Genomic DNA, 23,638 nt, shown 5'->3' on the forward strand with positions numbered 1-23,638 from the left:
TTGTAAATGTATGCATAATGGTGGAAAATTCCAACAAACACAGTTTGTTTGAACTCCAATTGATTATTGAACTCAACTTCATTCCGGTCAAAACCATTCAGTTGAGATTTTTTGGTCACTTTCACTAAATTCTCAGGGCGAGTAGTTAGAAGAAAAAATAATCAATCATATTTGAGATATTTTATTGAATGTTTGAAATTGCAGCTCTAAGCGTAAACATTAATTTTTGTAATATTACTTTTTTGAAAAGTAATTAAAAAGGTTTTGGTTTCTTGATAAATTGTTGTGTTTTGGAACCTATAAGTTCTTAGCTTATATTTTGGGCCGCACAAACCCTACTTCAGATTCATAATGGGGATGAGTAAGCTTTTTGGTACCTGTCGTTTTTTTGCATCGGTTCCAACGAAAACGAGAGTAAAAAATTTCTTAGCTATCGTACAAATGTCATTCGATCGGAAATCAGAATAAGGATGATAGTTGAAGTTTATCTAAAAAAAATCACACCAAATTAAAACCATTTGTAAGCTGAACCGGAAAAACCAAAGAAGAAACAAACGGAAAAGTTTTCGAAAGCCTAATAGTGCATCTGTTAGGCAGCACCATTGTAAACTTTTTGCCTTACCAATTCAAAGAGCATATTGTAAGCTACCTAAGTCAGCAAGTTAAAGAGGTTTTTCGGATGTTCTAGAAAAGAAAAAACAAATAGTCAACTCAAAGGCAAATTTAGATTTTCACTCAATCAATTCGTTTAGTGTCAATTTATTTCAACAAACGGAACAAGCTTCAAAATAAAAGCACACCCCATCACATCCTTTGATGGGGTTGAGCTTTACTTCTGACTGCCTAAATAAAGTGTGGATTTCTCTTTGCGATAAATGCGAGTAAACTTGATTTAAACCGATCTTTGTGTGTAGGTGTGTATTCATGTGACTAAGAAAAAAACAAGCTAAACCTTTGCGTGAATTATTTGGAATATGCACTATTTAGGGATATATTTTGCTCTAAGTTAAATCGCAATTCTCGAGAACCTTACAATTTGTTGTGAATGCTAATTTTCTATTGGATGCAAGCTGAGTGTATGTAGGTAGTTGTAGGTGTGTACATTTTTGGTTTCTACTCCTCCATAGCCTTACTTAGTTAGGGTAGCGTCTTCTTAAGCTAAAACTTTCTTTTGTATATGTACAATTTTTAGTATAAGGATTTTGTTGTCTTCTCCGTCTTACACGCTAAAACTTTTTTGGTTCTTTGGCATGGTAGCGCTCGTTTTTTTTCCTTTCTTTCGTTTCGCTTCGCTGTGTGTGTGTGTCTGTTTCTTATACTTGACCTCACCGGACACACACGGCGTCTTCTTTCTTCTGAGGCGCCCTCTGGTGCTGAATATTTCATAAGACTTTTCCTATAAATTACATTTCACAATTTTCTTCGTTTTTTGATTAATTCTGCTTCTGTACAAAACTCCCGAACCGTCTCAACTTTTTTGTTTTTTTCCCTCTCTATACGTATATATTACTTTTTTACCCCTATATTCTTCTCACACTAAAATTGATTGATTTGGCGCGGGAGGATATTCGTGCTTTACTTGAGCTTCTCTTCTTTGTGTGTTGGTTGTTTGTTTGTTTTTTTTTTTCTAACCTTAGTTTGTGTTGTTTGCTCTGAGGAGTTTTGATTGTTTTGGCTTGAATTACAACTTTTTTGATTCGCTGCTGCTGCTGTTTGCTTTCTCATGTTTTTTTCCTGTTTGAGGGTGCTTTTTTATTTATTCCTAACATCATGTGGTTGCGCTCTTCGGTGATCGCTTTTGATTTATTTCAGCAAAAAAAATTAAGGGGTGGGCGGTTCAGAGAAAAACATCCAATAAAATCGATATAATAATATTAATAACTTTGACTAGGATGAAACAATATATATAATAATAAAGGAGCTGATTTTTTTCTGAGTTCAGTATACTTGGCGTCAATTTTCGTTCATATTTTTTACCAGGAAAATCATTCCAGGATTGGTTTCGATTCCATTTGGGATTTGTGGGAGTTTCGTGGGGATGGTGGATTGCAAAAAGGGGTAAAGGACGAACCACGAGTACTGAAATTTGCTTTGATCTGAGTTTCGGTTTACTTTCGATCCCGCGGGGTAGTCTTGACCTAACGCGGTGTGTTTCTGAGAAGAATTTTCGAAAATGCTGTTAGTGGATTGTGGAAATTCGAACTTTCTAGACTGAATTTTGTGACGATTAACGACTGATTGAAGTTCGATACTCCAATTAAATTCGATAGCTCTGTGATTTCGATTCCGATTAAAAAAAAAGTGTTCCGGAAACACACCGAACCCGACCGGGGAATTGTACTTTCGAACTTATTATCAAAGATACAGCGAGAGGTCGTTGGGACCTTTGACCCGATCCCGTCCGTCCATCCCTCCAAGTGTCGGCAATGGCCACGGGTATCAAACCGGAATCTAGATGTAAATGAAATTACCCACCCCCTTCATCGGGTCAGTGTTGACGGCTTCTTTGACGACTAAACCACCTTGGCTCCGTTCGATGTCCACCAGCTTTTTGTCGATGCCGAGCGAGGAGAACGAATGGCATACGGTCCGGATCTCACGGATGTTGTAGACCGGGTTGTAGGAGGAGTTGGGGCTGCTCAGGAGCGATGGCAGCAGACCGGCCTTGGAAGGTCGAGGCGGTGCCTGAGAACTTCGGTCCAAGTTTTTGCCCTTGATGACGGGAGGTTTACTGCTGTCGGTGTGGGGACAACTTTCCGATGTCGATTTGCACTCATGGCAACTTGTTGTCCGTTTGTTATTGTTAATGTCTTCCGCCGAGTCACAACTGCTGACAATTCCACCGGAACCGGAAGTGCACACAGGTAGGGATGTTTCTCGCAGGGCTAAACTTTTCGTTTCCTTGAGATTGTTGAGCGAAGACACTCCGTCTACGATGTCCGAGATGAGGGTGTTGGTCGGGGTCGTGACGGCCGTCAGCGGGAAGGTGGTGGAATGCAGGGACAGCCGGTTGTGTCCCAATCCCCCGGGGCCCAGGATGAAATGTTTTGCCTCCGAAATCGGTGCCAGCATCTGTCTCCTCCGGGGATAGTTTGGATTGCGTCGGACCAGAAAGTGCATAATCTCGTTCTTCTGCTGCCGTTGGATTTGCGTTTTCAGGGGCAGATCGTCGGGGTGCAACTTCCGCTGGTACTCCTGGCCGGGGCAAACTTCGTACAGGCTGAACTGTTCTACCGGTTCCATCGAGTTGTAGCAGGTCAGCAGCAGCGACAGGAGCTCGTCCGAGGTAGTGTCCTCGGAGATGAGCAGCGACTTGTACTGGGAGTTGGGCTGCAGCGCCGATGTGTGAACCCGAATCAGACCACCAGGTTTTTGTTGCAGACAAAATCTGGAAGAAAGGGAAAGTTCAATTAATATTTTTCGTTTGCTATTATGATAAAGATGATCTCGCTCGAATATGAGTTGTGAGGTTGTGACTGTTGTGAGCCTACTTGGTTTAATAATTCTACTGAATCAAAGCAATCTGGTCTTGATGATTATTGTCGTTGTTGGCTTGAAATATTCGTCTCCTAATTTAATGCGCCTGCAGTTCTACTTGAAAATTAAATCAATGTCAAGTGAGCTAAATACAAAACGCCTTTGTGTAGGCAACAAATGTTTCAATCGACACAAATTCCATTCTATCATGATTGGGATAATCCGATACCGAAATCAAACCTCAAAATATTCATAGCCAACTCATCGCACCGAACCATGCATAATCAGATCAGTGTCCCCTCAAATGATCGGAAACCAATCTGAAATGGACGCGAGCCTTAACACAAACAATCTAAACAACAACGGCGGGCACGCGGATTACAACCGACTTATCTCTCCTGCACAACAACAACAAACTTCCAAACAAGCTCAGAGGAAAAAAAATCTAATAATCATCGCCGTGGTGGGTGTGATCCTTACCTGGAGTCGCCCTTCGGGTGGCAGGCTTGAAGCAGCGCCGGCCGCGCCTCGTCGTCCAGTTCCAGTACGGATTTAACGCCCGGCCTCCGAACCGTCACCTCCATCGTCAGGTAGAACAGCCGTGGGTCCCGGTGGCGCATTTTGCATCTGGTAGGAAAAGAAACGGAAGAAAGCGGACAAATTGTTAGGCGTTAATCAATATTTTTGTTCGTTTTTGTTTCCGGATTTTGATGACACAGTGAGGATTAGTGAATGGCTGTACAATTCGGTAAAAAATGGCAAAAATGAGGCCAATGATTTGCGCCTTTGCATAGGCAAGAAATTTCTTTAAATGAATTTAAATTTAAAAAATCAAAATTTTCAAAATGTATTGAATATTTGATTCTCATTTTAGCAGGTTCCTTAAAGGGAAAAAAAATCAAAAATTTAAACTCTAAGTTCATTTATATTGTGTTGCCCAGTTTCGCTAGAAAGACGTGAAAAAATACATACACAAAACTACACTGACAAATCTTGGCTTCGCAAATCATTGTGCTTTTAAATCCGGAATTTTCATCCTTTAGGTTGATTCTTCCCCTTTAATCATCGTGCTTTTTTAATCGATACCTTCCGGTTAAAAACCTTTTCTGTTAGAAAGGAAAAAATATTACCAATGACTTGCGCCTTTGCATAGGCAATTTCTAACGAATTTTGACAACAACGTTTACTTTTGTACTCTTTGAAATGTTTATCGATGAAAAGCACTTTTTAGATCCTTTTTGTTAATCAATTTAGAACTTTGAAATTTAAGCTCATTTTTCCTCACTGTGCTTTGAAAGTTTTTCCCCCAAAAATGGGGAAGTTGTGGAAAGTTCAAAATCCTTACCTTCGGAGCAGCTGCTGGACCACGCTTTTGCTGGTGGCGTCGTACGAAATCCCAAGTGTTTTGTACTCGATGTCCTGGCGCAGACAAGCGGTGTAAATTTTGATGGTAGTCTGTAAAAGAAAGAGAACGAGAAAAAAAAAGTGTTGAAAAACGGAATCGTAAGCTTCGGGATTAATTGCTCGGACCTTGGCTGTTGTGATTTAATGAAGACAGCACGTTCCGGCTCAGGTATTTTTGGGGATTAAGGGCTAAGAGGCTCTCCGGAGAAAAGTTGGAACGTACTTTAAATTGCACCTGTCGGACTCGAATTTTGATGGCCTTTTTTTCTTGATTTTCGTTCTTTCTTTGAGGGGAGAAGCAATTGATTCAAAAGAAATGAAATGACAGGCGTGTTTAAACGCGGAAACGAACAACACGTGCCGTTTTCTGGATAATTGCTCGAGGAAGTTTCAAACAGCTGCAAGTAATTCAATCCTTTCCCCGAGCCAGGAGAACACACGCATTTGTTCTGGTGGGCAAACCGTAAAGAATTTGAACAGTGGACCAGTCCATTGATCAGCAAACAGACTTGAACATTTGCATGTGCCATCAACCAGTGAGACCATGTGCATTTCAATTTCCCCCGCCTGAAGTTATGTGAGCGAGGGTGGGAAAATACTGACAGTTGTAGAACTGCGGAACTGCCAAAAGCATTTGTTGAATTGTGGCTGCTGCTGCTTCCCTCACATTGTGCACATTTTTTTCAACATTTTTGGTTCAGGAACGGGGGAGAAAGATTTCGGAAGAACTGTTCCGCCCCCAGTCGAAGTTATTGATCCCGGGAAATGCAGCTTTTCGTTTTGCGACGCAGCTGCGAGCGGTGTTTATTTTTAGATTGTTAAGAATTTACAGTTTGTTGAATGGAAAGTCGGAAAAGCAAATAAAATTCTGTCCAATTTTTCAACCGTTATCCCCTAGCAATTTTAACTTTCGGCCACCTTTGTTCCGTTGAATTTAAAGCCCATTTAGGTGGGACAAACAAGTGACCCTTAATCAGCCTTGGTTTCTGCGAACGTCTGCAGCGCAGTCCTAATGTAGGCAATTAATTTTCTAGCCGAAAGAAACCCCCGAAATTCGATTAGTCTCGAAGGGCCCAAGGAACCAACCGGTGAAGAAAAGTTGTTTGGCAACCGCAACCTGAAGTGGTTGATTTATTTTCGCACATCACTTTTCATCATCGTCAGCAAGAAAAATTCAACAGCAGAGAACCATTTGCCACCCAAAAGGCGTGGGTGAAAGGCAACAGTTGCTTTTAACAGATGAACTCCCGAAACAAGGGGGTCATCCTCAGATTGTGAAAAATAGAAATCAAAATTTAACCTTCACATTTTTTTTAAGATTTTATTCTAAGATTGACCACCTAGAATTATAAACAGCTTACCTTAAAATTTATGGAAGACACCTTTCGGGGGTACTTCCTTCCCGTTTTTATTTTCTCTTTTCTCTATTGGGTAGTATTTCGCAATGCGGATACCTGATTGTTTGTTTGACCACACCACACCGTCTCGCAAGGCAGCTGTTCCCATTCAAAATCGAAAAGGAAAAAAAACCCGAAAAAAAGGAGCAAAACAGGCAAACAAACTATCCTGAGGAAGCCGATGCAGAATCGAAGCTTATGCTTGCTCGCTACTCATATGTCTTTTGGCCGGCCGGCAGTTTCCATCTCGAAGTTGGGGGCGGAAATGGTTGTCGGATACCCAATTTCTCATCTCATACCGGTGCCTCCATTTTCTCCGGTCGATGTTTGCCTACCGGATTGATCCGATTCTTGTCATCAACGGAGAGATCCAGACGGAGGAAGTGTGGACTCTTAATGGAAAGGTAGGAAACCATCGACTAATGTTCTCTTCTTGTGGGTAGCTTTCCAGATGCTGCTGCTAAATATGGATCATGATCAATAGGATTTACGCAAAAGTCTGGCCTAGCTTTCAGTTGTTGGTTTGTTTGATTTTGCTGTTCGTATAGGAGGTGTTGGGAAACACTCATTCGAGTAAAAATAGTTTGGAAAATTATCTGGTTATCTGATTAGAGCCTTGTTGAATTCTACAAACCGAAAATAACTTTTCAATTACAACAGAAGTGCTATTTGAATAATTGTAGAAAAAAGCGCCTGCATTTATACTATGACAGTAACTTAGTATCTGCCTACTAGACGAGATACGCTCAATGGGCCTAAGCTGAAATCGCCTATGCGTATGCAATCAAAATTCTTCCGCCGGAATACCAATTTTTATCGGAATCGTGTTCCATTTACTGATTAAATCGTTTGTGAAGATCGAATTACCTGGTTCCTAACTGGCAATTATGGGGCGCAAAAGCGTTGGCCAAGGTAATTTACACCCAAAACCAGCACCTAAAACCTTCCCAAAAATCAATTCCCACTGCGTGGCACCGGAACCGGAAATGTGACCATCGATTGTGTACCCAAAATTAGTCCCTTCATTCATCCCGACAACCAGTATCGAAAAGCCGCATTCCCCCAATTGGAATCGGTGTATTCTCGCTTCAGTTCGAATCCGCGAGCCGTTATCATATCGTATTTCGGAATTAATTACACCAAGATAACATTGTCGTCGTCGTCGTCGTCGGTTTGCCTTGCCCTCCGGGGCCAAACTCCGGAGATCAGCCGCCGTTTGCCGCTCGCTAATCATTCTCTAAACTTCAGCATTGTCGCCCAAAAGGGCGCTGAGAAGCAGGTGACTAAATTACTATTTGATAGGTAGATAATTTGTGTCCGCCCAGCGGCAACTTCGGGTGCAGTGTAAAATTGAATTTTAGCCAAAGTCCAAGACGTTTGGAAGGGAAAGTTGTCTGTCGTCGAAGTTCGAGATAACTACTGAGTCGCAGGGACAAATAGTCGGTCACCGAAAGGAATGCAACAGTTCGAAATGACAACGATGAACGCAAAGTGGAATATAATTAGCCAATGTTTCGGGTAGGGAGATATGCGAGAATTTCTCCCAAGTGGGCTTTTCGAAGAAAGCTAATTCGGCGACGTCTTAAGATGGTCGATTGGCGAAAGGTACGTTCGATTGCTCCGCGGTGAGTTACTGGCGGAATCGATCGAATTCTGGCCCCGGGGCAGCGGCCTGGCCGGACTATCGAGGAAACGACAAAATCGATGGTGCGGTTAACCTTTTCTGTTTCTGTTTGGGCTGCTGCGCAGGAAGTTCGCTTGTAATTCGATTGCGTAAACACGCGTTCGGGGCATGTTAACTCAGGTTGTGATCGTTGAAAGTTGGACTCAGCTTTTGTTTTCTTTGTCTCATAAAAATCGTAATTTACCAAAAACTGTGTAAGAGCAGGCGTTTAATCTGTAGTCCAGTATACTCATTACAATTGTTGAAAATTGCTCTGTACAAAAAATAACATATATTTATGTGACTCTTCCAATATTTAAAATTTAGTAGGTTAGAATTTTTGACTTCACCAAATCAAAAGATTGCTGACGCAGTTGTTGTGGAAAACTGGCTTCTTATACAGTATACATACAGGCGTTTTCAACCGTCGTCGTGTTGCAATAAAATTTGTTCAAATTTTAATAAAATTCTAATGAAATCTTTCTCAGACTAAGAAAGAGATCTAAGAACAATCTTTTTTAACTGCGGAAACCCTTCAAGACTTGGTTGGGACTCTTTCAAAAAAAACGACATTACACACAAAGCTAATTGCTCCAGCGCAATCTTAGTGATTCAACCGTCCGCGGAAATGCAAATTTAGTAATCACAACCCGTCCGCGCCCTTTCCACGGTAAGGCCCGGGGGAAAGTTTAACCTCCTATTACATCGTAACGTAAGCAAGAGGATCGGACCATTATCTAACAACGAAATCACGGAGCTGGCAGAAGATTCGCGAGACTCCAGAAAAGAAAAGCTAGCTGAAGCTTCACTTTCGTTTGGCCCAAGCGGAAAATCAAACTGGCGCTTGCATGCTTGCACGTTTGCTTACCCAATCCCCACTCAAAAACAACATCCCACACACATGTGTGTGTGACGATGCACAATTTCGCGATGAGCAAACAGCAATCTAGTCTACCGTAAGGCAGAAGACCCATCGTGCAAAAGGTTGCATCTGAAAAAAAAGGGAAGGAGAAAGCGCGAGAAAAACCCATTGGCACGGCGCGATAGCTTTTAATTTGTTTCATCAGCGCAACAAGAGCATCCAAACCAAAAGTCATTGTTTTAATTCACCCCTGTCGGATGCTGCTTAGCTTTTTGACTGAGTTCGGGTGCCTTCCTCCTTACTTTGCTTTGGTTTTACCGAAACAACAAAGCCCCTCGATTGCCGCAGAACTTGGTGCGAGCGAGGGGTACCCTAAACTATTTCAAATCTGATGTGAAGCTGATGCTGCTTGTTGCTGCAGATAGTCTCAACGCGTAATGTTACGTTTTAGCTGCGAGGTGGGGGCGTGGGATATTTTTGTTGCTTGAAAATTCGCGTGTTTGTCGAGCGCGATATAAAGCCCAACGACCACGGCAACGATTCCAGCTGCTGCAACGATAATTTACCTTAGCATCGCGAACGACCTTTGATGTTTGTGTATGGGTGCTCATGAGGAAATTGACGGCGTTGGCACCCTCGCTAGCCCGGTGGGAAAATTTTGAAGGTTTTTCCCCCCTCGTTGTTTGAGTAAGTTTTAAAACAAAAGATGGTATCCGGACGATTGTGATCGTTGACTGAAATAAGATTGGATAAGCGGGAAAAACTACTCAGAAAAATACCGTGCAATGCTGTTTCACTTTTAATGCTCGAAACGTGCAAATATGTGCTCTTTTACAATTGCAGAATCCAAATTTTGTCTGATTTGTGAGGATTTTCAGATCTGTAAACGCCTGAAGGTTGTCCGGAATAAAACAACGAAAAACCCATCGAAATATATCGAACATAGTAGAATGCAACCATTGCTCTAATATAATACTGCACTTTCATGAATATTCAACGCAGCGCTTTTCTGGGTGCTGCTCCAAGCAAATTTAGAGGTCATTTAATTAGTAGCAGGTCCCAAAATTGAGTTGCTTATCGATATTTCCATTTCATTATTTCCAAAGCTGCCCAAACAATGACACGATTTTAACGTTGAGCCACAACTGAATCAGGTGATTGAACGATTACTGAGGCAGCTTTAGGTAATGGGTTCAAATTTAAAGGTAGAAATTATGTTAATTGATGTGAATTTTATTACTAAAGTTATACTCAAGAAAACGCCTGAAGTTATACTTTGTTTAAAAAGTTGAGCCCAAATTTGAGCTCAAAATTTCGTACCCAAAAATTGATAAGTTTTTTATTTGATTAATTCAAGAAAAAAAAAAAAGTTCAGAACCTGCATTGATACCTAAAAAGCTTCCGATGAAGTTTACCTCTGCTCTGGTTAAACAAAACAAAGTGTTTCGATGCTGTCAGTAGAGCGTCGCATTCGGTTTGACGCACCAGCAGCATCAAACAAACAGCTCCGAAAGCCGCCGCCGGTGGACACACCGGCACGTGTTCATCTGCCAAATCGTCCTTCCAATCATTTACAATCACATTCCGGTTGACAGCGCGTTTTGCAGCGGACCGTAAATATATGGAAAATCCACGTGCGCAAACCTGCAACCGGTTGCGATGGCCGTAATCAGATTCTAAAACCTAAACCTCGGTGGCGGCGCGGTCGTAATGATACGGTGGTCCCGAAAAACCTTTAACCTCGCCTTTGCCTTTGCCCCTTCTCGAGTCTAAATTGTTAGATACAGAGCTAGGGGAAAAACATCCGCAAAGCCGAAACCGTGTGCCATCAACCGTCCTTCCGGTCTTTTTGTTAAACACATTTTCAGAACGAAAATTTCCCCAAAAACAAAACAAACGACGAACGCGCCTGTTTCGAAAGATCACCGCTTCACGCAAGTGCATTCCACCAAACCCCTCGCGTATTCTAAAACGTAGCGCCCGAAAGCCGTAACAGCAGCGTGATTTTTCGAAATTAAAAACTTTTATCCGATGGAGGTACATGTACACATACTTGAAAACGAAATGAGGAACGAACGATGAACACGTGCGCTCCTGGCCAGGTTCATCATCAGCAGTGGCATTAATAATAATTGCCGCAGCGTCAAGCCGCCAAGAACACATGTGGTCCCCCCCTCGGGCCGGAAGTTGGCTTTTTAGGTTTGAACGGATGGATTATGTCTTTTCGTTTTAAGTTTAAACGCAGTTTTTTTATAACGTTCTTTCCCATTTTGGAAAGGGGAAAAAATGGTTTACCGAGATTGGTTTGTTTCCCGGTTTTGGCGCACAATCAAGCACCGGAATAATTAAGTGAAATTTTAGAACTCAGTGTGCTTTAAGGTTGAGCCGGCGTTTGATTGTTCTAGTAACACCTGTTGGGTATACGAATTACGATGTTTTACGGGTGCAGGTGTACAAAGCTTAATTTACGAAGAACCTTTGATATTCTGCTCACGAAACTCATTGAACGAACATTGACTAAACTACAGGTATTTTTTAAATAAAATTAAACTTATAGCATTACTTTTTTTATTTAGAATACTTTGCCAATTTATAAAACAAAACAAAAATCAATTCAATCAATTTGAAGGCGCCTTTAAGTATGCAATCACTAAACTGGTGCTCCTTTGAAATTATCGCTGGTTTGAAAAACAAATTTACAAACAAAGGGCAGAATGGTGAGGATTGTGATATGTTTGAGATTAAATTACTGTTTGGAACTCTAAAAATAACCAAAATAAGTTGCTGTCGAGGGTGAAAAAGAGTTTTTTACAATCCCTTTTGAGCGAGTTTGATAAAAAGTCAAACAAATCTCGCATTGCGTCCGTTCGTCATAGCAATCGTTTATCAACTGACCAGAGCATATTTATGCCATTGTGTTTGACTTTTCAGGATTTGCTGATTTTCGAAGGCCCATCCTGATAACCTGATAAGGTTCGTTTTTTCCCTAATTTTCAAAAATAAACATGATTTTCCCTAATTTTTTGGGTTTCACCGAAAATTCAATGTTTCAATAAATAGAACTTTGTACAAATCCGTTCATTACTCAAAAAAATGCTGTGCTTGCTCGTCGTCAGCCCAGTCTTGAACTAAATAAAGTAATTATCATTAATTTTAGTTGAATAGTGACAAAGCTTGTCGACTCGCTAGGTTTGCGGAAATTTTATTGCTTCAGGAATCGCTATTTCCTAAGAATTTTGATAGAAAATACGTCTTTTATGGTGAAAAGTTGAAGGAGCGTGTGGGAGGAAGGGCTAGGGGGGGAGCAAAATTACGACAAAAAGATGACACAAATACGACAAAATATTCTCAATAAATAAATCATGACAAATGTGATAAAAATATGACAAAATTTTGACCAAAATATGACAAAAGTGACAAAAAATTTGGCAAAAATATGACAAATGTGCTAAAAAATTTAGCTACAATAATATGACAAAAAATGTAACAAAAATATGGCAATTTATTTGCAAAAAAACGACGAATGTGGCAAAAATATGACAAAAAATGGCATTAAAATAATAAAAAATGTAGAAATAAAGACAAAAATGGTGATAAATATGACAAATTTATGAAAAATATCTGATAAATATGACAAAATTATGATTAAAATATGCCAAGCATTGAAAAACAAAAGACAAAAATCCGACTATGTCGTCAAACTTTGTAAAAATATGACAAAAGGATAAAAATATGACCAATGTGGTATTTTTCAAATTTGTTGTCATTTTCTACCGCATTCGTCATAAGTTTGCCTTGGTTTGTCATTTGATGATATTTTTGTCATATTTGTCGGATCTTTTTTCTTACTTTTATCACATTTGTCATATTTTTGACAACGGTTTATCGAATTTTTGTCATTTTATTGTTAAATTCTGTCATATTTTTGTCAAAATTTTGACTTTTTTTCGTCATATATGTCAGATTTTTGTCATAGTTAAGTAATTTTTTTGCCATATTTTGTCATTGTATTTATAATTATTTTTGTCATACTTATGCCGTAATTTGTCTATATTTTTGTTATACTGATCATATTTTTGTCATATTTTTATTTCTGTCATATTTGTCAGATTTTTGCCATATTTTGTACTTCTATAGACAATTTTTTTGTCATATTTTTGCCATAATTTTGTCATGGTTGATAGACTGTTGGCATTTTATTGTAAATTTTGTGTCATATTTGTCAGATTTTGATCCTACTATTGTCATAAATTTGTCATGTTTTCAATACATTTATCATATTTTTGGTCATTATTTCTCGGGTGAGCTTTCATTACGTCGAATGAAAAGAAATGTAAACAAACAGTTTTATCACGAAAAAATACAAAAACTGACATAAACTAGTCGCAATTTCTTTCCATTTAGAATATTTGTAGCCTGGACAACATATTCTATGTGTAGAAAACAAATTTTAAAATGTTGTGATAACTTCTGCAGCAGTTTTCTGTGAATTCTTACGATGTTTTATACGACGTTATGAAGGCTCACGCGAGATTTTATCATTTTTTAACAACATTCGTCAAATTTTTTTCATTTTTCTGTCATGTTCGTCATATGTTTACCACATTTCTCTTATTTTTGTCATTATTAATTGCCACAAATTCAATCCTCAAGAAATTTTTATTCGTCCCTCCTTTGAATAATCGTATAGTCTCAATAGTTTTCAAGTCGTGTTTTCGTTTCCAATCCCTGTTCACAGTTTGCAAAAACGGAAAAAAAACAATTTCCTACTGAAATTATCAGCAATCTTTCACTGACACTGATTGAAAGCTAAAGCTGCATTCACTGATCGAATATAGTAAGTGACAAAAATGCCTAATCGAAAGACGCTTTACGAGTGAACTTTCTACTGACTGATGGACAACTAAGTCGCGAAACAATTTACTGGAATTAAGGTGTCTTCTTTCCTCATGACTTCATAAAGTTGAATGTTGAACGACATTCGGATTTGATGCTTTTTAACCTTTGCTTAATTCGGACCCTTCCAACTGAGCAATAATTTGCGCCTATGGGTAGGCAATAAATTTTGTGAGGATCCACAAAATGTAGGAAAAAATACATGCAGAGGACAGTGCGGCCAGTAAAACATTCTACATTAGATATTTGGGCATCGAATATATTAAAAAAAAATTGAAAAAAATAGGAAATTAGAAAAAAAAAATAATTTCCTTTCCATTTGGTCTAGAACATAAGAAGAAAGAAAAAAGAAATGACATTGTCAAGTTCACGTAAAAAAAAAGGATTAATTTTCCTATCATATCATGTAAACGCATCCTTCGTGTTCTCAACCTCAGGTAAAGTCGTTATTTAAGGTGAAATTTTTTTGTGGATGATTGAAAATCCATTTACAATTCCTGAGAGTTTTTCCAACGGTATTTTGTCTTGAAGCATTTTGTTTTTTTTTAGAAAACATTATCTAAACTACTAAAAGTGTGGGGCATTATTTTCAGTAAAATTACAAGAACATGGTTTGAAATCTGAAACCTGAATCTTTACTTCACTTAACTGAAACATGAATCTTTTATCGAATCCTGATCTGAAACATGAATTTGAAATCCGATTCTTTGAACGAAACTTGACACAACTAAGAGCCAAAATAAGGTAGTCTTTTTTCCTCAGGCTCAGAGGAGAAAAGTGTGGAAATCTAACTGAGACCCTTCTTAGCCCTACTTTTGAACAATATTCGGATTTGACGCCTTTGAACCTTTGCCTAATTCGGACTCTTCCAATCAGAGCAATAATTTGCGCCTACGGGTAAGCAATCAAATTTGTGAGATCCACGAAAAGTAGAAATAAAAAATACATTCAAGGACAGTGCGGTCAGCAAAACGTTAGACATTAGATATTTGGGCATCGAAAATAAAAAATACAAAAAATTCAAATTTTCTTCCCGGTCGAGAACTTAGGAATACAGTATTGTCAAGTTCAAGACATTCAAAACAAAATAATTTTCCTAAAATATCATGAAAACGCATCCTTTTTGTTCTCAATCTCAGATAAAGTCGTTATTTGGTCGCGATTCGACCAGACCGAACTGAACGCCATAAACTTGATTTCGAGAAAATCAAGTTCAAAGTTCACAACCCTACCAATTGATACCATTTTATTAGATATCTCATTTAATCATTTTACCATCACATTTAGACTCTTATAAAGCCGTCGAGCATATACTGGTCGATTTCTGATTACACAATAATCCTTAAACTGAATTTTTATAGCAATATGTTTGCACCCAGTTCACTCTGGTCGAACCAAAATGTTTGAAAAATTGCCATGCGCTATCATTTGACTGGGCAATTTATTCTAAACGTAGGAGCCTACTATTAGGCGCTTTACGAGCAGCACCCAACAAGTATGGCTGATGCTTCGAAAATGTTTTTTTTCGTTGAGCCAGAGTGAACCGAGCCATACAAATTTCGTACTTTTGAAGTCCGGAACATCTTTGATTGTTACTTACCGGTTGCGTTCAGAACGACAGTAAGCAATAAAATAAAGTATCTTTTATCGATAAATGTTAAAAATTCTAACATCCTCTTGAGTAAATTGGAAAACAATACTCAAGGGATTCGGTTCAGTCTGGCGAAGCGAAATTTTAACAAATGCCTAAAAACCGAAATATAAAGTTTTTAGCCACGGGGACGTTTTTTATCATTTAATTTAGCAGATATGAGTTCGAGACGAGCAGAAAAACTGTTTTGAATAAAAAAAAAACCAACACAAATAAGATTATTTCGCACAAAATTAGTTTTCATAACCAAATCAGACTTTTTGTCTTTACCTCTAAGGTGGCTCTCAGTTCACTTTGGCGCAACGCATTTTTGCCATTTCCACTGTCTACAACATTGAAATTTTCTAATAAAATCAGAAAAAATAGGAAAAATGTTCTGATTTTCATTGGACAGGTAGTTTATCATGTTTCGCATCCACTGCAATAGATAACTCAATTTTTTTCAAATTGGCGTTCAGTTCGGTCTGGTCGAATCCCGGCCATTTAAGGGACAATTTTTAGGTGAATGATTAAAAATCCCTTCCTTCCTGGGCGTTTTTTTTTTAATGTATTTTGGTTTCAAGAACATCGTTTATTTTTTTCAGGAAACTGAATTGAAATAACCTTAAGTGAGAAACATTGGTAAAACTGCGAAGGTTTTAAAAATGTTATTGAGTGATTTTGTTTCAAAATTTGTTCAAAGATACAAAAATGATAAGATTAAACCGCCTGAAAGTATGCAATAAATTAAAAATTTTTGTGATCTCGTTAGAATTTCACAGTAAAATAAAAAAACCAAGATATAAAAAGTGAAATATGAATCTTAACTTAAAAAAAAATAAATCTCTTATCGAATCATGATTCTGAAACATGAATTCAAAATTATTCAAGGTGAAAATTCTAGGTGGACGATTGAAAATCCATATAAACTACGTAAGAGTTTTTCAGAATGTATTTTTGCATGACAAAATTTGTTTTTATTTGTTTCAGGAAACTGTATATAAACTACCAAAAGTGAGGGACATTATTTCAATTGCGAGGTTTGAAAAAAGATTTAGAGAGATTTTGTTAAAAAATTTCAAAAAATATAAGATTAAACCGCCTGAAAGTATGCATACAGTTAAAATTTCTGTTAGTTCGTTTGAGTATAAGATTTAAATAAAAAGCAAAATGTAAAAAATGTTATAAACGGATTTTAACTTTAAAAAATTTATCTCGTATCGAATCCTGATTCTGAAACATGAATTTTCAATCCGATCTTTTGTTTAAAATCTTGTAAGATCAACATGAAACTCAAACACAACCAATATTTTGCACAACTGATGACCCTCACTGAGATGATTAACTCTCCAGTTCAATCATTCAGTTCGATCATTTGATCAAAACCTCATTTTGCTATGCCATGTGAGCTGTTGCTCTGCTATCGCGTCGCCACACGCGCCGGAAGTAAAACTTTCCGTTTTCACTATGGAACTTTCAGCAAAAAAAAAAAATCCGTGCAAATTACTACCTAAATAGCTCGGCTGGCGCTGCCACTATCCATCCATCTATAGGTCACGCGTTGGATTTGTGGGTCATCAGATTCCGATCCCTCTGTCGATTGATGGCAGCAAAAAATTTAATCCAACAACACGCGACTGATTGTAAATTACTTGCACAGAGCGCGAGTAAAATAGAATTAGCCTCCCACCGAAGCGCATCCGCAGCAGCGATTGAAGATAAGGCGCCAAACTACTGGGTTGGATTCCGAAAGCAACTCGGAATGGTAGCACAGATTTTCTGATTTTTTGTTGTGTTGCAAAACTGGAATGAAATTCTTCGAGTTCACAGATTCCGCGAGCTCTATGGATTCGCGCGCAAGAATGGGGATAAAAACAAACACCGGGAATCTCTTTCCGTGGAGAAAATTGTAGGTATCATTTTTTTTTTCTTCTGCGCAATTAAAATGTGTGTTCTCCACATGCAGTTGCGGATGCTGCTTACAGCTCTCTTTATTTTACGGCGGCTAATGTGCGGGTATTGTTCCCTTGGATGCATTCTGGGGTCTCCGAAGTCGATGGCATAGATTTTTTTCCCCTCGACGGTTGCCGGCCAAGTTTATTCATCCACCAGTAATGTCAGGGGTTTCAATTTTAATTGTTTTAAAAACTGAACAGAGAGAAATCCACCGACCCCACCATTCCAGTCGGTTTGGAGTTCGTTGAAGAGGCGCTCAAATCGAGTGAAGCTGCATAATTAAATTTTTTGTTCGCCCCTAGTCTTGTCAGAAACGAAAAGCGCGATCTTCATCGACAAGCTAGAATTCTTGATTACGTGACAGAGGCGCGCAGCAGAACAATAGATAATAATGAAGCGCGAATGAATTTTTGCAGTCGCGTGATTCCTAAATCTTCTTTGACGATGTTTCTGCTTCTGGTGAGAAGAAGAAACGAGGCAAGGTCGGACCCCCTCCGATGATGTGTTGGGTAAGTTGTTTCAATCGAAAGCATGCTGCTACTTGAGAAGGGAGCGTCCATTGTTACGAGTTTGAGGGGCGCTTGGATTCTTCTTTTTTTTAAGAAAACTTCTGATGTTGGAATCGGGGTTAGAGTCGAGCGGCGGCATCTCATGCATGTTTATTAAAGGGATTTTTATTTGGTTTAAAAGTGAAAAGAAATCCAATTTTTACTTTCGACTGCAATTTTGCGCCTGCAAGTAGGCAGCGCTTTGAACAAAATGACATGCAGGTGACTGCATTGTGCAATCAGCTAGACTTCGTTTGTGTTATTTAGCAGTGTTTAATGTCCCTGCTGTTCATACTACACGCTCCTTATGCCAAACTCAAAATTAGGCTGTTTTGGTTCAAAACAGCACTTCAGTGGCAGCCCTCAAGTTCGCAGTTCGAACTACGTTTTGAACCATCAGGAGGAAAAATGGAACTAAACTTTAAGTTCATAGAATCGAACTTTATTGTTAATTTCGGTCAAACTGAATTTAGAGTACCAAAAAAGGAAAGTGAAATTTTGAATGTTGTCCAAAAACAAACGCCTGCATGTAGACTATGACTAACTTCAAAGGTACATTTTTTTTAAATTGTTCAACATCGAATTTCGAAAACGGAAAATTCAAACTGACAATTGGTTCACAGTTCCAGTCAATGTTTTTTCTCCGTCCCGAAAAGCAAAAGAAACAATTCAAGGAAAGTGAATTGGAAATTTGCCAAACCATGTCCTCTTGCTTTGGCCTCATTCCTAGGTCGCTCCTTTCCCCCCAAAAAATAATTAAAACCAGAAGAGCCCGCTTTCGGAGCCGGAAAGGAATTCCGCTGTGAGAGTGTCCTCCCGCTTGAAGGTATCTACACCTTGAATCCCCGCTTGATTGGGCGGTTGCCAATTTAGGTCGTGGAAAAAAAAATCTGCTTTAAGAAACTCACCTGCGGAATGGTTTCGTTGAGGCTGCTGTAGCTGCTGGCCCGGGAGTGGCTCCGCAGCTGTTCGCTCGGCGGCGGTTCCGGACTTCCGCACAGGGACGAGGCGCAGGAGGTTGACGACCGCATCGAGAGCGAATCGGCCCGGCTGCGCATCGGCGAGATCTGGACGTGTTTCAACATCTGAAAGTGAGTGGAAAAAGGAAAAGACAGAAAAATGTTAGAGGAAAATTTTTGATGGTGGAGTCTGGGGTTGGGGTCGATGAATTAATTCTTTCCAGAAATTTCGATGGACGGATGTTTGAAAAAAAAATGGGGAAATTTTTTCTGCGATTCAAACTTTGTTTCGTGGAGGCGCTAGGCATTCCCTAATGATGGTTAATTCGATGGGGGCTCTGTCTGAGAGATGCGCGTCCGTGTCTACGGAACTGTCTCTGTGTGACAAAACTTTGAAGCATCACCCTGAGCTCCAACCTTCGATTGGACAACTAGCTCTTCACTTGGCGTGTACGTAAACTAATTGGCCAATTATGGGAACCGGATCGTTTTCCGCTCACTGAACCGAGCGCTCTGGTTAGTCAATAAAAATAATTTTATACGGTAAGTCATCCAGCTGGTTGCATACTCCACGGCACCATGACTTATTGCACATTCTCGTTCAATTTACGCAGTTATTTGACAATATTACCCTCCTCTGTTAAGCCTACTCATAGGCTGAAGTTGATTCCATAGAGCTCATCCAACAGGCAACAAACAATTCCGAAGAAGAGTGGAAGAGGGTCTTATGCAAGTTTTCAAGAGCTCTTCGGATCGCTCAACTGGCACTCGAGCGCGTCAAGTAGCAGCGGCGGGTGCTCCGGTTAAGTTCATCAGAATAAAACGGCCCCCACCCTCCCCTCAACTGATGGTGGAGCCCCATCATGAATGAAAACATCCGAAACAGTTCCTAGAAGAGAACCGAAATAAATCTCACACCGTCTCTGTAAGCTGACTGGCTAACAACTTGAGCTGAAGGTGCTAGCTGAAGCAGTCATCAAATTTAAGACAAAAGTGCTCTATTACGAAACACCAACCAAGCACCAAGCCAGCTTCCTGAACGTGGTTCGTTTAGCCTTAATTTAATTAAGAAATGCTGAGGCGGGCGAGGAAAAAAGTATCGTTGAGTTGGCGCTTTTCCAAACACAACTGACCAATTCCCACCGCGATTGAGCCGCGTCGTTCTTCCCAACCATGGTGTTGGTCATAAAACAAAAACCCATTGATTGCATCCCCGACGTTGTTGGTGATTCATGTGATTCTTCCGGATTTAGTTTCGGTTCAGCTTTTCGGATGGTGTGATTTATTCGCTTCCCGGTTTTTCTTTCAGGCAGGTGTAAAGTTGGGTTTCCGATTGACCGAAGTACGTCCAACTCCCGATTCGTCTTCGTCAATCCCAATCGTCAATCAGTTCGGTTGGACCGCGATGAATCGCGCTTTGTTTCGTTTTGTTTTATTTTTCCTCAAAATAAGCTAAAGCGCAAGGAATTCCCATGGATTTAAGATGAGCAAAACGCTTTCAGTGGGAAGAATGTTCCGGTCACAACCCTAACAGAAGGAGGAGGTTTCAGCTACTGGTCAGCATTGATGATGCGTTTAATTGGGAGGAAGACTCGCGTTGCATTCCGTTTAGAGCCGTTGCTTCCGGAGCAACATTAGTCGTTTGAACGGAATTATCTTATCGGGACAATTGGTTAATTGGAGAATCATCACTTCGAAAAAAGGGGTTCCCACGCAAAAATTGAGATTGTTAGCGGAAGCAAACGCATTTTTTTCATGTTTTTTTTAGGTGACACTGTTGCATTGAGACTTTAGAATTGATAACCTTAAATTATTTTACTCATATTTCGGTAGCAGTGGATTTTAAGCGCCTAATTGTATACTATAAATTTGGTCGAACAGGTTTAAAAATAGAACTGATGTTAAAAAGCGCCTTTGGGTAGGCAACAAAAGAATGCTTGATACAAGACCTTGCTTAAATTCTGAAAAAAAGGACCAACTGAGATTCTTTTTTAAATATGAATTAAAATTCAACGAATATCACTTAGAATTTGAATTAAGATTTCAAGTCCAAGCATTTTTGCATTTTTGATAATAAATCAACTAGCGTGTAAATGTACAAGATTGAATCTCTCAATTGAAATTGCACCGTCGATAAGGTCGAAACAATCGAACCACTTGCCCTTTAGAGCTAGTCTCACCGAACCAGAGCTGCTCGAACCAAATCAGCTCATTGAACTAGGACTAGTACAGAATATTTCAATCGGAGCTCAGTGAAGCGTTACGGAGAGAAGTCTGAAAATTCACATCCAATTTGGATTTGCATATTTATTGGAGGGCTCAGCAGAAGCTGGCTGACTGACAGACTGACTAGGGATGGTTCGTTTCCGGTTTTCCGTGGCTGCTGCTGGTTGCCTAAACTGAGGAGCGTCACTTGCATCACTCATGGAGTCGAAATCCGTACGTCGACACCGTTTTGGTGGAACCATTACTGTCGAGCGAGTGGTGTTAAATCGAATCAATCATCGGAACACAAAAAAAGGAGAACCAGGAAAAGTTCCCCGACTGCCTGCGTTGAAAGACGCTTTCCGGAAAATTTTGAACATGCTTGGGGCGGGAAAGTTCTGCCATAATTTTCATTGCCGGGGCTCGTAAACATTTGTGAGCCCAAACGAACGTATGTGAAAAGTTAGGATCTAGACCTCAAAAGTTGGACCATGTATTTCAAAAGTCATGCCCCCCTCGAGAGTCAGAGAATCAGTGTTCGGAAAGCGTGAGTTTCGTGGAACGATTGGCTAACAGGCAAGAAGTCATCGAGCATTCAGGTCTGTGATTGGCCTAGCCTAGCTTTAGGGGGAAACAAGCAGCTAGTCAGCGGGAGATATGCAAGGAATCACGCTCCGCTGAATCACAATAAAACAATAATTCACTGAAGTGGAAAGCCCGACGAAAGTACACTGTGGAGTGATTTACTAGAACGATTGCCATTTGCAAGCGTAACAACTTTGCTAGGGGGCTGTTATGATTGTTAGAAAACCTTCTGAAGTGTGAAACGAACTTTGGCGTATTTCCAATTATAATCTTAAGAAAAGAATCTCCAAAATTCAACTCTATTTCCAGGCGTAATGCGAAACTGCGTGGGTGCAGATCCTTTTGAAGGACACTCAACTCTCCTCGGAAGTTGGAAACATATGGCGGAAAGTGGAACATCCGTTGCAACCTGCTGAAACATAAGAAGAAAAAAAAATGCTCGACCATGGGAAAAATGCACATTCTTTCAGAAGGAACATGTGAACAAGTGCGAAAACCCGGACCACAAGGAAACCCCGGAAAAAATTCCCACAGAGCCACACTCACATTATTACATTTCAAGCTTTCAACAGCAAAACCTGCAACCGAGAACCATCAGGCTACCGATTCCTTTTAGCTTCAGCTGCTGATTTCGCTTCCCACACCAATCTTTAGGGCCAGGACAGTGAAAAGGTAAAAATAAAACACCTCTCCAGTGACGACCAACCTTGCACTTTCTCAAGGGTCTTTAGTTTCCTTGGCAGAAATGCGAATGGAGAGCGCGGGTTTCGTCGTTTTCTTCCCGATAAACACAACTCGGCAGACAGACAGTCGTACATAGCTTGGGTGCACTCAACCGACAAACTGGAGCAGCAGCTCGTCCCGAAGAAAACTTCGAGGTTCCACTGACTATGGAAACTCAGGAAAAAAAGAATGACACCGAATGTTTGATCCGGTGCTTTTTGGGGTCATACTTTTGTTGGCAGCGGAAAGAAGCCCGGAGTTCTGTTGACATCTGGACAGCTTACCGACCTGTCCCCGGAAGTGTTCGGTGCCAAGTTTTGGGTTGTCGTTTCCGGGGTGCTCTTTTTTTTATTCTCTTTATCGGTCAGGTGCAGCCCGTCTTGCTGAATTTGCATCAAAATGAGGTGGTCCATTTCCATCAATTGAAGTCCAGTTGGAAAAATGTGATTCCGAATGCTGAGCTGCAAATTGAGCGAGCTCAAATAATGGACGTCTATTCGGGGGTTGTCAAATGACTGTATTGCGTTTCAAAGGCGATTCGGAATGTCAATAAATCTTAACTGAGAAAGACAAGCTCGAATCTTGAACAGGAAAACAGTAAATGTAGTTGGTACTGATGGCATAACATGGTAAAATTATGCTTTTAGTCCAGATTGATTTTCCTATTAAATTTAAACGAAGTTGACAAAAATGCTAGACTGTATCGATTGCGCCTGAAGGTATGCAAATCATTATACAGTAGAACCCCCCTTATCCGAGATTCCGCGTTATCCGAGTCAACATTTTTATAAAAAAAATCGATGTTAAGTTGTGATTCAAGATGTACCATCTGAATTTGCTGAAAACGTCGATTAAATAGCACAAAATAATCTTTGCATTCACCAGGCCATGCGCCTGGATGATATGCAATACCATAACAAAAAATATGGGGTTTGTCGATGTATATCGTTGTAATCCGGGGAAGTCCTGCTCCCGTCTACCTCGGATTACCGGGGTTCTACTGTATACTTTTATTGTCCAAAAATTGTAAAAAATGAGAAAATCCTTTTTTCAAGCAGATCAATTGAAATTTTACTGCAAACATATGATTTGAAAGTAGAGATGGGGTTGCCGAAATTAAACGAAAATCAATGATTTCATAATATTTGAGCTAATTTTCGTCACAGAATCATGAGCTACAGAGAAAAAGTTTATGAAGTTTTCTTCAGATTTTTTAATTTTTGTTGACGTTTGATGTACGTGTGATATCGATAAACTTTTATCGGAGGAAAGATGACTACGAAAAAACGTTAGAAATGCTCAATTAGTTTATGTTTGACATGACTTTCGGAAA

At 39.7% G+C, this 23,638-nt stretch overlaps 1 protein-coding gene across 1 annotated transcript in view; it reads right to left on the reverse strand.

Annotated features, from left to right (window-relative positions):
- Window positions 1-722: 722 nt before the first annotated feature.
- Window positions 723-23,638, reverse strand: part of LOC129747647 (uncharacterized) — a 49,171-nt gene continuing 26,255 nt past the window's right edge. Inside the window, exons 2-5 of the mRNA XM_055741947.1 lie at window positions 18,742-18,918; window positions 4,823-4,932; window positions 3,958-4,104; window positions 723-3,388 (exon numbers count right to left, since the gene is read on the reverse strand). Coding sequence (XP_055597922.1) covers window positions 2,452-3,388; window positions 3,958-4,104; window positions 4,823-4,932; window positions 18,742-18,918 — 1,371 coding nt within the window. The 3' untranslated portion in view covers window positions 723-2,451. The remainder of the gene's footprint in view (window positions 3,389-3,957; window positions 4,105-4,822; window positions 4,933-18,741; window positions 18,919-23,638) is intronic.

Source organism: Uranotaenia lowii, chromosome 2 (assembly GCF_029784155.1).
Source record: "Uranotaenia lowii strain MFRU-FL chromosome 2, ASM2978415v1, whole genome shotgun sequence".
Taxonomy (NCBI): domain Eukaryota; kingdom Metazoa; phylum Arthropoda; class Insecta; order Diptera; family Culicidae; genus Uranotaenia; species Uranotaenia lowii.